General features: G+C 33.3%; 1 protein-coding gene across 20 annotated transcripts in view; it reads left to right on the top strand.

Annotated features, from left to right (window-relative positions):
- Window positions 1–14,764, top strand: part of NRXN1 (neurexin 1) — a 1,137,472-nt gene that overhangs the window by 961,693 nt on the left and 161,015 nt on the right. For all 20 annotated transcript variants that reach the window (XM_073022966.1, XM_073022965.1, XM_038006271.2 and 17 more), the window contains one exon: window positions 2,152–2,323. In XM_073022966.1, coding sequence (XP_072879067.1) covers window positions 2,152–2,323 — 172 coding nt within the window. The remainder of the gene's footprint in view (window positions 1–2,151; window positions 2,324–14,764) is intronic.

The following is a 14,764-nucleotide window of genomic DNA, read 5'->3' as shown; positions in this document are numbered from 1 at the left end:
GATAGGGTAATTTTTTAAATATTTGTTTATTTATTTTGAGACAGGGTCTTACTCTGTCAACCAGGCAGGAGTTCAGTGCACAGTCATGGCTCACTGCAGCCTCAACCTCTTGGGCTCAAGTGATCTTCCCACCTCAGCCTCCTAAGTGGTTGGGAATACAAGTGTGTGCCACCATGCCCAACATTTTTTTTGTGTGGTAAAGATGAGATCTTGCTATGTTTCCCAGGCTGGTCTCCAACTCCTGGGCTTGAACAGTCCTCTTCACCTTGGCCTCCCAAAGTGCTGGGATTATACATGTGTGCCACCACTTCTTGCTGGGTAATTTTAATAGCTGCGGAGACTTTAGCATATATTTTCCCCTGGACTTATTATTTCCACCATATTTCTCATGACCCTTACTTTCAAATACATGGCATTGTAAGACATTTTAGTATTATGTAGACTGATTCAGCTAATAAACAGCAAAAGTCCGATGAAAATGCAAACTTTATTCAAAGACCTGTTTTAGCTCAGATCTTTCTGTAAGCCTGCATTATTTTCTCATTGTAGTAGAATTACTTTTTACTCATTTCAGTAATTACTGAAAATAAAATTTCAGTAATTTATTACATACATTTTTAACACGTGATATAACTCTACAGGAGAATTTTAAAGAATCTCATTTAAGAGACATAATAAGTTATCTTTATTTAGCAAACATGTATATAGTGTTAAAATGTGATTTTTAAAAAAGTTAAATCATCCATCAAGCCTCAAGCAATTCAAAACAAAAAAAAAAATGTAAGCATGCTAACTTATAAGAAAGAGATCTTTATGTACAATAAGAACCCAGGGGAAAAACTCAACAGAAATCTTTAGGATCTCTACATGAAGGAGATAATGAACAATACTGCAAAATAACATCCTCAAATATTTTCCTTTGATTAATGCAATTTTGTAAAAGATTTTCCATAAGGATTCTCAGTGTAAGCCGATAGCATACTCCTGCTGTCTAGTTCAAATAATGATGAGAACCCCACAAAGAGTCAAGAGAATGTGGTCCACATCTTCAGATTTCTAACATTCTGATTTAAAACTTCCACAGGAAAGGATGGACTGTGTGTACTTTAAACCCTTCTTCCTCCACGTCATTTCTCTCAACTGAGGTTTGATGAAGGGTGAACCACAGACAGTTTGAGGTTATGTGTTCTGACAAGGGCCTACAGCGCAGGTATTCTGTGCGACTGATTAAGGGCAAATCCACATGCTTTAAAAATCTGCAGAATTCATGGTAGAGTTGACAGTCCTGTTAGAGAATGCTTCTCAGAGGCAGAGGATATAGCACATGTTTCTCTTTGCCACCTTTTATTATGAAATTCTAAAGTTAACAGCAACAACTTTATAGTTAGAATGATTCATAGTGTGGTTTTGCATAATTTGAAGAGGGGGTTAATTTTGGATAATGGTATCTTTGCTTTAATTTAGCTTAGGTATAATCTAAGAATAAAGGAACTGAATTTTAGTTCTAGTACATCTCTATTAAGTTATGTGTCCTTGAACAAGTCTTGTACCTTCCTGTGTTATCATCAATAAAATGTTGATGTTTGATCATCAATAAAATAAAAACATTGAATAACTTTCAAGGTCTTAGTATTTGATGGCTTGTGAATACTGACTAAGGGACTGCACCCATTAAATGCCTCTATGCCCCATACCCTTTAGAATTATTTCCTATATTGTGAGCATGTGTTAATGGGCTCTAAACAGACATCATTGCTCTGATTTCACCAGTTATTAAAAGGAAGAATTTGGAGCCCCATTTTTCTTGTGAAATGGGGAGAGTGGATTAAAGGGGCTGTATTAAAGGACATGAAAGTACGTCCTTTGTGCGGGCAGCTATGCACCTTCTCTGTGACAACCTCTGGGAAGAATGCAGCTCAATTCCCTTGAAAGTGTGCCTTTTGGAATATCAATTATCCATGAAAGAGATGTCTTAAATTTACCCAAATGTCAAGAATCTTGCTTCTACTACATGTAGTTTTTCAGAAGTAAAAATTGGAGGAAAACAGCTGTTGTCCAAAGCACAATTTTAAACAATACCTTGCATGTGATCTTTATTAAATGGTGACTAGTCAACTTAATACAACTCTTTTTTTCCCTCCTCTCTTACAGCACCAGGGAAAAATTGGAGTTAAGTTTAATGTTGGGACAGATGACATCGCCATTGAAGAGTCCAATGCAATCATTAATGATGGGAAATACCATGTAGTTCGTTTCACGAGGAGTGGTGGCAATGCCACGTTACAGGTGGACAGCTGGCCAGTGATCGAGCGCTACCCTGCAGGTAAGCAAGTGAATATGTATCGGGGGAAGATTTTATGAAAATCAAACTGGAAGAAAAAGCACTGTTTTGCGTCCGTTTCACCAAATTGTGGTTTTCTGAGAAACCATCAACTATTTATTGGACTTTAGAGTCATGTGAATGTAATGCTGTCCTAAACTGTTCTTGCTACAGTGTACAAATGCCATTTTATAAGAGAACGTGAAGCTGTACATTATCGTTTTCAAAATTCAGGACATCAATGAAATCAGAAGAATGCACACATAAAAAGCACAACATATCAAAGCTCTTTTTACTGGATCCTTGTATTTAAACAAAGGAAAGGCTTTGTCAAAAGTAACAAAGTTAAAATTTAAAACTAAGGGAAAGAATATTATAACACTTTATTTATTTTTTTTTTCTGAGAGAAAATAAGACCTAACCGTTCCGCAGATGGTGGTGCACAGCTGAAACTCATTAAAGTGTAGGAATCCCATGAGATAGAGAAATAGTGAGAAAACAATAGTAGCATAAATCAGCAGTTATAAGAACATGTACATAAAAGAAGTTTGTTTTCACTTTCGTATAACCATGGAGTTTCATGAGGATTCTTTGACACTAGCGCTACTCATTTTAAGTCTATACAATAAATGTCAAGTCATTATTGATAAAATAAAAATTATCTTGTTTATTGTGAATGAGTTTTATCAATATTATGTTATTGAGACAAAGGTGGTAGATTAGAAATTTTAAACAGTGTTACTTGTGGTGGTATGTATCCTCAATTTTAAAACAAATATGTTTTGAAGTAAAATATAAATTAAAAGTATAAAGGTATTTTACTGCAGTCGTTATCATCTTTATATTTTAGTATAAAATAGGTTACCAAAAGTATCTGTCTTATTTATCTCTTTCCCCTTTAGATATAACTATGTTTTTTGCAAAGCACACAATTTATAACACAGTATAAGGAAAAAGTATAAAAATACATTTCTATTTTATCCAATAAAATAATAATCAAAACATATATTAAATTCCTCTATCAGACTTATTTGGTTCTTGAAAGAAGTAATTTAATGACATAACCAATGTATTCAATTGATATCAAATATCTCAAGTACTGACTCACAATTGTGGAATGAAATATCTGTAATACCCTTCTGGACCTTTTCTGGTTTATAGAATTCTAAATCTTCAAGCCCTGGTTCAAACCTATTCCATAAGCCTAGTACTCTGCAAATATTTGCTGAATTAAATGTAATTTTATAAACTGCTCTATGACAAAATTAGGAAGCAAGGAAATTAATATGTCCAGTGCCTGTTATAATACTGGCAAATGGTAGGCACTCAATAAATATTTGCTGAATCGATGTCTTGGGAATTATCACAATTTTACACTACAATTATGTGAACTGTATACAACAAGGTGAAGTAATAGAAGATTTTAAAGCCAAGTAACTTAAATATGCATGCAATGTTACATAGCCCCTGCTAATCCCAGATTATTGCATTATCTGAAATCCTGGTATAAATGTGCAATTTCAATTTTTATTCTTTATTTTATCAATTTAACTTTTTTTTTTTAAATTTTTTTGAAACACGATCTCACTCTTTTGCCCAGACTGGAGTATAGTGGCAAAGTCATAGCTTACTGTAACTTCAAACTCCTGGGCTCACAGGATCCTCCATCCTCAGCCTCTCTAGTAGCTAGGACTACAGGTGCACACCACCATGCCTGGCTAATTTTTAAAAGGTTTTTGTAGAGATGAGGGTCTCGCTATATTGCTCGGGCTTGTCTTGAACACATGACCTTAAGTGATCCTCCTGCCTCAGCCTCCCAAAGTGTGGGGATTACAGTCATGGGCCGCCATGCCCAGCCTAAAAATTTGCTTTTAAAAGTGATAGCTAAAACCTTAATAAAATTCCAGAAAGATGTATTGGTAATTTTCCTAAAATATGGATTAATCACTGCCTATTTGCTGAAAGAAAGTCATCACACTGGATGCCATGAAAATACATAGTAGGGTAAGGTCTAGGCTTTCTCATGGGATGTTGTCGGCTGTGAACAGTGGACCTGAACCTGCAAAATGATCAATCCTGTTACTATTGCAGTGTGGCGTTTGCCTCTTGAGGCATGGTTTTGTGTTCATAGTTAATTCTTTAAAATTATCTTTATTTAGTAACTTTTAACACTTATCAGCAATTTCCAAACTGGTATCTTTACCTAGAGGTTATTACTACTTATGGTGAGAAAGGGAAAGTCCCATTAGTTTGGGAAATTAGTTTGGAAAATTCTGGGTTAAGCTCCCATGCTCAAATTAGTTTGGGAAATTCTGGGTTAAGCTAAGTTAAAATATCTATACTTGGCCTTTATTAATATGCATAATGTATCTCTAAAAGAGAAATACAGGATGCATTACCCAAGCATAGATGATAGAAAAGAAATATAGGCTATATTAGCCAAACATCACTGCATTTTAGTAAATATTTTATGTTTTCAAAAATTTCTGTATCCCCCAATTTTACTGTATTTTATTTGATTGAACACATACCAGATACCATGTACTGAATATAGTTCAAAAAAGATATGGTTCCTGTGTTCCTGTAGCAGACTAATGTCCAATTTGAATCTGGTAGCTAGATTGAGGCAGTACTTATTAATTATTTGAAAAAATATTTCTACATGTTTTTCTAGATTAATATTTGCTTAATGCATATAGTACCTTATTTGCCAATTAAACAATTGTTCAGAATAAGAAGTACAATGTAAGAGATGTTTAAAAATAGAAATGAGCAGTATAGTAATAAGAAGCAAATCTTTACATATAGTTATTTCAGATACAACTTTCAACTTTTAATCAGAGATTTTAGATGCCCTTTTACCAAGATATATTTTAGAAAATATAAATAAACCGAGAGTGGGCAAAGTTGCAGTTATTCTGAAGGATATAAGCAAGGAAAAACACAGAGTATTCCCTCAAGAAAATTAAAGCACATATGAAGAATTTTAATATATACATATAAAAAGGTAATGATCAATATATAAAGAACTCAGGGGAGTCACCATTGTCATCAGATGTTTTATAAATCATCTGCTCTGTGTTCATTTCAGTGTGATGCTGAGGTAGGAAATAAGCCATGAAAATTTCAAATACCTTTTTCTCTTGGAGATTCATCTGCAACGGTGCCATAATGACTGAACACAAATTTTGAAGTGTGTGTGTGTCAACTCGATTAAAGTGTTTATGACGAAGTGATTGTAAATACAAGTTCAATAGCAAAAGTATAGTATATGTATTTTATGTCAGTTTGTGGTATGGCTCTTTTTATTAATTTGGGGAGTTATTTTTATTAGAAGAGCAGCTAAATTAAAGCTTTTACCACCAAATCCTATAATCAGAGAAGCGGGAACCAATAGCCTATATTTGGTTCCTTTAAAGTGCCTATTCTGCAAAATATAGGTAATAAGGATTGAAATTAGTAATTAGTATAGCACTTAACCCTCCATTATGGGTCTTTGTGGTAAGTGCTTTTATATGAAGCAATTCATCTGGTAGCAACACTATACCTTTAATGAAAAGCAACCAAAGCATTGACCAATGGTACTACCCTGTAATTGCCTGGAAGGCTTTCATAGAGAAGCTAATTAGTAGAGGTAGATTTTATGCTCTTTTTGAGTATATGAAATCTTCCTATAACTCAACAATTTATATTTTAGAATAAATATTGAATTTTCTGAATAGCAGACCTAGTATCCATTATTTTCTGTATATAGAGCAAAGTACAGAGATAATATTTTACAAACCATTTAAAGTTGAGAAAGCCATTTCTTGGTGCTTATCAGTTAAAGCTCTAGAATATAATGCATCATTAATCTCTGATTTGTCCCTAATTACAGTTATGCAGCAAAATTTTCTCTCTCAACAAAAATAGACTTTCTTTTCTCATAACATTAATTCACAAAGCCTAACATCATCTTGCTTACCCAGACTAAAGATTGCTTCAGATAAATCACTGTTATCTTTGATAATAAACCTTTGAATTTGTTTTCCTACCACAGTGTGTCAAAAGATTTCTTTTGCACTCTACACAAGGTCAAATGTTCATTTTATACTTGAGTTAACATATTAAATCAACAAATATTTAAAGGATATATACTACATAAAAGGAACATACTAAATTTACAGTCTGGTTACAGAGATAGGCAAAAAAAAGTTGAAGATTAAAAATATAAAATGTGAGAAAGTGCTAGAGATATGATATCATGTTTGGCTAATTTCTGAATAAGATATAAAAGGAAAACTTGTTCCAAGGAAAAAGAGACCATTTTGAAATGAGTGGTGTAGTAAGACTGTGAAATCAATAGTACATTAGGTTTAGGTCTCTTCAGACATGCATTCATTTACGAAGGATTAGCAGGAAATGATAGAGACAGACAAACTATTTAGAAAACTACTAAACAATCTGTGTATCAAAAGATAAAGTACTAAAGTAGAATGTGAGAAAATAAATAAGATGAATGCAGAATACACTGTAAAACCTAATGAACAACTTAATAGAAGGAGAGACATTCCTGCATTTTAGGCGCGCGCTCTCTCTCTCTCTCTCCTTCTCTGCCTTCCCCCCCCCCACTTTTAACCAACAATCGTTCAATGTTCTAGTGCTGCTGTGCGTCACCAGACGGCACTAGATACCAATGAAATGGAAACCAGTTGTAGGAAGGAACAAAGAAGTCAAAGACATTATTATTCCTGTTTGCCAAGAAATTGGTCTGAATGGGAAATAAGGAGGATCCAGAAAACCTAAACATGTCAAATAAAATGTATTAACTTTCAGAATGCTGAGTTTGATTGCTATTAAGTTTAAGGAAGATAGAAAATGGTGGTCTGGAGTGGTAAGATAAAGAGATCCTTTAGGGATAAGGAGATCTAAGAGAAAGAGAGAAATGCTCTAAGACTCCATAGAGATGGTATAAATCTTTTTTCATGATCATGCAATTTGTCTGGAAGAGCTTATGGGTATTAGATCTAAACCTTAACTCTGTTTTCACCCATGAAAGCTGGTAAAATATTTCAGGGTTCAGGAATTCATACTGATTATTACCACAAATTCCAAACCTTTAGTGTAGCTTAATCGATTAGTTTATTTTTAATTCAAGTCATCAATAATTTATTATTTATTTAAGTCACTCTAATATTTAGAGATTGCAGGGTTGTTACTGAAGTGTTGCTTAATTTAATGATTGTTTTATATTTGTTTAATTTAATTTTTCAAAGTATGATATAATTAAGGAAATCTACCTTACATGATCATTACATTTGAAGGAGGGAAGGAACTTCAATGTTCTTCTCTTCCAGCTCCTTCATTTATCAAACAGCAAACTGGAACCTTGAAGAGACTAACTAGTTTGCTCAAGATCACAGTGCTTGTTAGTAGCAGAGTAAAAACTACATTTGGGGACTCCTGTCTACAAGCTATGCACCTTCCTTTATGAAGTGTGGGAAACATAAAGTAAAATATACAAAGATCATTAGATGCATTTTTAAACATAGCATAGCCTATTCTTCATAACTAAATGTTATTACTTGCATGATTGATCCTAACTGTATCAGTCAATGTCACAGTGTGCTATTTCTGCTGACCCACACAAACACATAACACATACAAGACTATCTTATGAGTATTTAAACATAGTAACACATAAAAAAGATTTTCTTATAATAACCATAGTTGTTTGGTTTTCACTAAAGTTTTGAATAAAAAATACTCATTAGTAAGCACTAATTATTTTCTAACTTTACTGGAGAAACTTTATTAGCAAATTAAGTAAATCATTATGGACCATTAGAACATTAGAATACTTAAGAATCATTTGGGAGAAAAAGTTTGTTAAAAGAAGACTTGCCCATGTTCTCATTAAATGTATAGATATGGGGAATCTTTGACTAATTTTTTTCCTTCCTCTAAAAGTAAATAGTGAAAATATAAGTATTGTGGAAACTGATAAACCATATGGAATAATGAATTATTATTTAAACTAATAACCAATTTTGACTAGAGTCCAACAAAAGACATAATAATCAGGGTGTGATACACAGAAGGTGCTTAATAAATAGTTGTTGAATAAATCTACATCCCTCATTAAACTTCTAGGTCAAAGCATTTTTTTGCTGGTAGTTTTTAGCCAAAATATACTTACATGAATATTTATTTCGATATATAAATGTTTGGTTTCCACTGGAAATAGTTAAATGTTTACTAACACTAATTTTCTATAATAAATCTTACTCTGAGAAATCTGAAGCCGCAAATACAGTAGCTATGTTAGATTAAGCAAGTGTCTGAAACTCTGATTTTTCCTGTTTAATTATCTTTTTAAACAGTGTTCAGTTTTGCTGGGAATTTGAGGTTATTCCGAATGATGAAACATAATGAACTTTTTTATTAAGTAGTATATTGAATATATCTTCCTAAAATTCTAAGCTTAGCTTCTGAGAAATTGTGTCCAAGGAGATGAAAAGAAATGATATATTATCAGACTTCTCACTTGTTCTTACTTTAACAATGACTTGGATTTTTTAAATACCGGAATTTTTACAGGTACTGTAAGGCAACCCTGTTAGCATTTTGAAATTTTCTGTTAAAAGAGAAAGCAAGATTCTCTGATGGTTTGATGGGTTTTGGCATCATTTAAACTACACAGGCTGGCAAACAGAGATAATGCAGATGTTTTCTAAGAGTCATGGTAAAACAAAAGTAAAGGATATTATATCAAGTAGGCTAGGACTTTTGCCAAGTATATCTTATGTTGTAATATAGAAATAGAAGCCCTTCTAAATGATATCTTGAAATTTCCCCCTTTAACTTCTTGTCTGCCATTATTGTTTCCAACATACAATTTGTTTAGTAATTTAAGTTCTTATCATCATGAAGGGATATACTGGCCTCACTCCTAAAAAGCAGTCACGTTAAACAGAGAATGGCATTATCATGATTTTAAATAAGTGTGGCTAAAGATATTGGCTGAGATTGTCTTGAAGGACTTTTTACCAAAGATATGGGTAATCAGGTTAATGACTCTATCTACTGGTTACAAACAATGAATTAATCATGTCAGATATAAAAAATTAATTGTCACTACAATGCAAAAGTTTGGCTTTTTGCAAATAAGGTGGAAACAAGTTATAAGAATAGTTAAACATTGAAGGCCAGATAAATGACATTTTAAAGAGTAGTAGGTTTTTAGGAAACTTCAGATGGTATTTACAAGTATTTGGTTGATTTTAATGTTTGTATTTTGTAACAGTGGCTTTCATAGTTTGACTATTATCTAAAAGTATCTTTGTTTTTATCATATCGTTTGTAATTAGCTGACTTCAATGGAAGAACAAGACACATTCCCAACTCAAGGACAAGCCTTTCTCTTAATACTTTCTCAAACACTCTGACTTCTGATCTCTTCAGGAGCTTTTATTAAATAGCACAGGCATATTTATTTATATATTTTTATAATGATAACAGGTGATAGCTAGTATTTTGGTGTATGATGAACAATTTTTAAAACTGTACTATGTGATTTGTTCCTTCTCAGCTTTAATGTCATTATGTGAACGTCAACTATGTATAAGTCTCATGACTGTCATGCTATTTATATTTGTCCACTGTCTACCCACTTTGTGTATCTTGTAAGCTCAAGAATAAGTTGTTTTGTTTTGTTTTGATTTTTGAGACGAAGTCTCACTCCGTCACCAGGCTGGAGTGCAGTGGCCCGAATTTGGCTCACTGCAACCTCCACTTCCTGGGTTCAAGCAATTCTCCTGCCTCAGCCTCCTGAGTGGCTGGGACTACAGGTGTGCACCACCATTTTGTATTTAGTAGAGATGGGGTTTCACCATATTGGCCAGGATGGTCTCGATCTCTTGACCTCGTTATCCACCCACCTCGGCCTCCCAAAGTGCTGGGATTATAGGAATGAGCCACTGCGCCTGGCCAGGAGTAAGTTGGTTTTAATGTCACTTAACTTCTAATAAACAAATGGAAGTGCCGTCAAGAGGAGGCAGAGTATAAAAAAGGACAAAATATCCTACACTAGTGTCAAGGCCCCTACGGAGAGTACAAAGCTTTGGAACTGTATTTAGTTTTAGACGTTAATCTAAATCAGTTTTTCTTAACTTCCTTTAAATCTCTGCCTCCATAAGAATCCAATAAAGTAGACCATTCTATCTTTAGAAAAATACACATCTATCTGCATTTGTATAAAAAATTATGTATGTGATGTTTAAGGTTTGCAGTTTAACATCCTTAGGCCCTTTTACTTAGAATTCAGAACCTCTGCTCTAGGTGATCTTTGAGGATATTGAGATTTTGGAGGAAAAAATGAAGTCTGTGTAATGAACATATGAGGAGGAACCTCCTCCTCCTCCCCTAAATAAACATGCTTCCAATGAAATGTGGCTGCCGTTTACTAACCTTCTGCTAATAACCTTCTAAACACTGACATAGCCCTCTGGGTGTAGCCTTTACTAGCTCAGATAATTTTCTTTTTTCACAGAATGAGCCCAACTTTTGTACTTCCAGTTTTAAACAATTGTTCTCCAAAATAGGATCATAAGAATGCCATTATCCTTGTAATAAATTTATTTTAAGCACTAATACTATGCTTGATATAATTATAACACTGGGGCATTACATAATAAATATCCTTAAAACCAAAATGCATGTTTTAAGAGTTTCATTTGGAAAGGTCTCTTGGTAAATCATGTCATGATTGTGAAGTGTGATGGTGAAATAACTGTGTCCAATATCATAAAGATAAAAATTGCTATCAATATAACATCTCCGGAAAGTACAAGAATCCTCCTGTATCCATTGAGGAATATATTCCAAGACTCTCATTGGATGCCAGAAAACACAGATAGTACCAAAACCTATATATACTATGTGTTTCCCTATACATATATCCCTATGATAAAAGTTAATGTATAAATTAGACACAATAAGAGATTAGTGACAATAACTAGTAATACAATAGAACAATCATAACAATATGCCATAATAAAAGTTCTGTGAATGTGGCCTCTTCCTCTCTCTCTCCCCTTCCCAAAATTTCTTGTTGTACTGTCCTTACCCTTCTTCTTGTGATCTGTTGATCTGATAACCCAGATGGCTACTTATAAGTGACTAACAGACTATATAATGTGGATACACTGGAAAACGGGATGATTCATGGTTCATGAGGGATGGAGTGGGATGGCCAGAGATTTTATCATGCTACTCAGAATGGCATGCAATTTAAGACTTTATTATCTACATTGCATGCCGTTTACTGAAATGGCATGAATTGTTTATTTCTGAAATTTTCCGTTTAATATTTTCAGACTGCATTTGACTGTGGGTAACTGAAACTGTGGAATAAGAGGAAACTACCATATTACCATTCATTATTATGAGAAGAAGTTAATGAAGCCCTTTGCATGTATTTAGGAAACTTAAAACATATCATGCAAGAGGACAATTTTTCTTTTTCACGCCTCTTACTAATTTTTCAACTTTGTCTCACCATTATTTTCTTATTCTGTGTGATTTTGTATTTTAAACTTAACAGAATACTGATAATCCATTTTGTTTTCTTCCAACAAAATAATAAATGTCTAGCATCAAAATTATTACAAATAATGAAATTAGGAGAATATAGGAAAAATAAACATTCAAGATTCTGAATTCTAAAGTACCTCAGATGTAACAATTAAATACATTTTGACCACTATTCAAAGTTCATAATTAAAAAAAGAAAATTCATCTGGAGCAAAGATCCAGCAACAATAGCTAATAGGAAATGAATGGGTTTGGCTATGTTCCAATAAATCTTTATTTGCAATATTGGATAGTAGTAGATACATTTGACCTGTAGGGCATACTTCATTGACCCCTGAGAGAGAAGCATGACAAAGGAGCATAAGAACCAATCTGAAAAAACTTCCAATGGCCAGAACTAGATCAAATTGAGCAATAAAACTAATAGACATGTCATTGGATTATAACCAAAAGAGTAAAATAAACATCTATGAACCCATGCTGATATAAACAAGTAACTGAACAGATAGAAAGATAGATATACAGACAGACAGATAAATAAGGAAGCAGGGACAGCTCACCCATACAGAAAAATTACAATTAATAATGTAGAAGGGTGATGGAAATAGGAAATCATCATTAGAATCCCAATGTAAAAATTTTTGAAGTTGGGATTCCCTAATAGATGCCAAAATAAGTGCGAAAAAGTTTTGAGTAGAGATTAGTACTTTATGTAGTCTAAAAATATTTCTTCCAAGTAGAAGTAGTAACTTTCTTCTGAAAACTCAGCAGATCATGTTAAGTGATCAAGTTAAATGTCACCAGTAATAAAAAATATTCACTTCATGAACCTTCATGCTAAAAAAGGCTCTTCACTTCTTTGGTATTCATGTTCTCAACAAAAATCCATAATTTCCATCTAACTATGACAAACCCAAATTGAGGAACATTTTACAAAATGGCCAGTATTCTTCAAAAGTGTCAACTATATGAATTACAAAAAAAAAAGACAGGTCTGAAGGGACAAAGGAAACATGGCAGTTTAATGCAATATGGGATTTAGGTTAGATCCTGCAATAGAAAAAGGACATAGTTAAAAACTGGTAAAACCAAATAAAGTCTATACTTTAGTCAACTGTTTATTATCAATGTTATTTATTGGTTTTGAGAACTGCCTAATGGTTAGTTAATTACTAACAGGAGGAAAACTGAATGAAAGGTATTTGGAACTCTCATTCTGTAATTTTTTTTTTTTTCAAAATAAGAGTTTAGAAATGATTTCCACCTAAACATACCTTTTACACAATTCTATATAACATTTCAGGAAAAAACTTAATAAAACCTAATGCCTTTGTGTAACTATAAGTCTGATGCATTTGTTGTGAAAATATGTATTTTGGCATGTTCATGTGGTTATCAGAAAAGTAGATTTATTCCAGAAGAATATCAACCTAATTTTTCTAACAATCCAAAGGTGTAACTTCATCTAATACTGGAGTTGGTTCTTAATTAAGACAGAATGACAAAATAAATGTAAAAACCTTTTGAAGTATGAAGCCTTTAAACAGGCCATATATTAAAATTTAAATTATGATGATGAATATTTTGTGTCAAATGTAGTCTCATGGGTAGAATATTTCTCAAAGACAGACTTTTATCTTAAACATTTTAAATTCTGTTTTGTTTTTAGCTTTATGAATTTAACTGTGTTACAAAGCAGCTGACTTTACCCCTCCCCACAAAGTTGAGACAGACTTTCCTCATGTTAAGTATTATTGAAGTAATTTGTCATCTTGGGCATATTATATGTATTGGTGGCCCTAGTACGTAAAATGTCCACTGAGAATCCAAAAAGAATATATCTAACATAAGCCTGTCTAGATATTACCATATGCATTTCCAATGGAGTATTTTAGCAGGATTTATGAGATATAAAATCGGACAGAATAAAGGAATATTTCGCTTTCATTTTTCTAGATAGTGTCACCTAATTGATAACATACCATAATAATTTTTCAGGGTCACCTTTGCTGGAGCATTTTAAAGGTCCAAGTAGAGTCTTCAGTTCTCTCATTTATTATTTTTATTGCTCAGTTTGGCAGAGGACTTGGATGAGAGTGCGTTTTGTGGTTACAGGTGAAACAAACCAAAGGAAGCTTTTTTAAATGAAAAGATTTGCTTTGGTAAAAAAGAGAGGCAGAATGGGCACAATCACAGTAGAAGGCAGACCTGGGGATAATTAGATGAGGGCTGTGCTTTATGGAAATTGAGTTCAGATAGAATGTTACATCTGTCAAATTGATTCAATAAAGGAAATTCATGTTGCGCTAGCATTGGTGTGAAGAGGTAACAGAACTCATCCAAAATTCCAGACATTCATAGAATCTTTTGAAATTCCTGCCTGTTTGTAAGAGCTAGTGTCAGAAACAATAACTTAGACATGCAGTCTATAGTGGGCACTCTATATGGGGCACTATGCTAATTATTTTACATACATTATTTGCAAACATTATTGCATTAACACTCACAAAATCTTTGTAACACTGCTTACAGTATCTCCTTGTGATAAATGAGCAAACACAGGGAGATTCATTTCCTTGCCGACACCATACATTCTAAAGCCTACTCCAGTGCTCTGTAGGATTATGCAATGCTGCCTAAGAAATAATTCTTAATTCTCCTAAGAAATAATCCACAAAATATTATTATTGGTCCCCACCAGATCAGATGACACTCAGACCTTTGTTGTGCTGAGATTCTGATACCAGTGGTTATTACTTCTATTCAGATCTGTGAGAGCTATTTGGGGGTCCTTTGTGATTAGAAGCATTCTCATAATAGTGTTCTTCCTCTGTGCTCATTATTCTTTATCTAGATGCAGAAGTGAGTGCG

This window comes from Chlorocebus sabaeus, chromosome 14, assembly GCF_047675955.1.
Source record: "Chlorocebus sabaeus isolate Y175 chromosome 14, mChlSab1.0.hap1, whole genome shotgun sequence".
NCBI lineage: Eukaryota > Metazoa > Chordata > Mammalia > Primates > Cercopithecidae > Chlorocebus > Chlorocebus sabaeus.
Note: the sequence above shows the minus strand (reverse complement) of the source record. Positions and strands in the feature narration are given on the sequence as shown.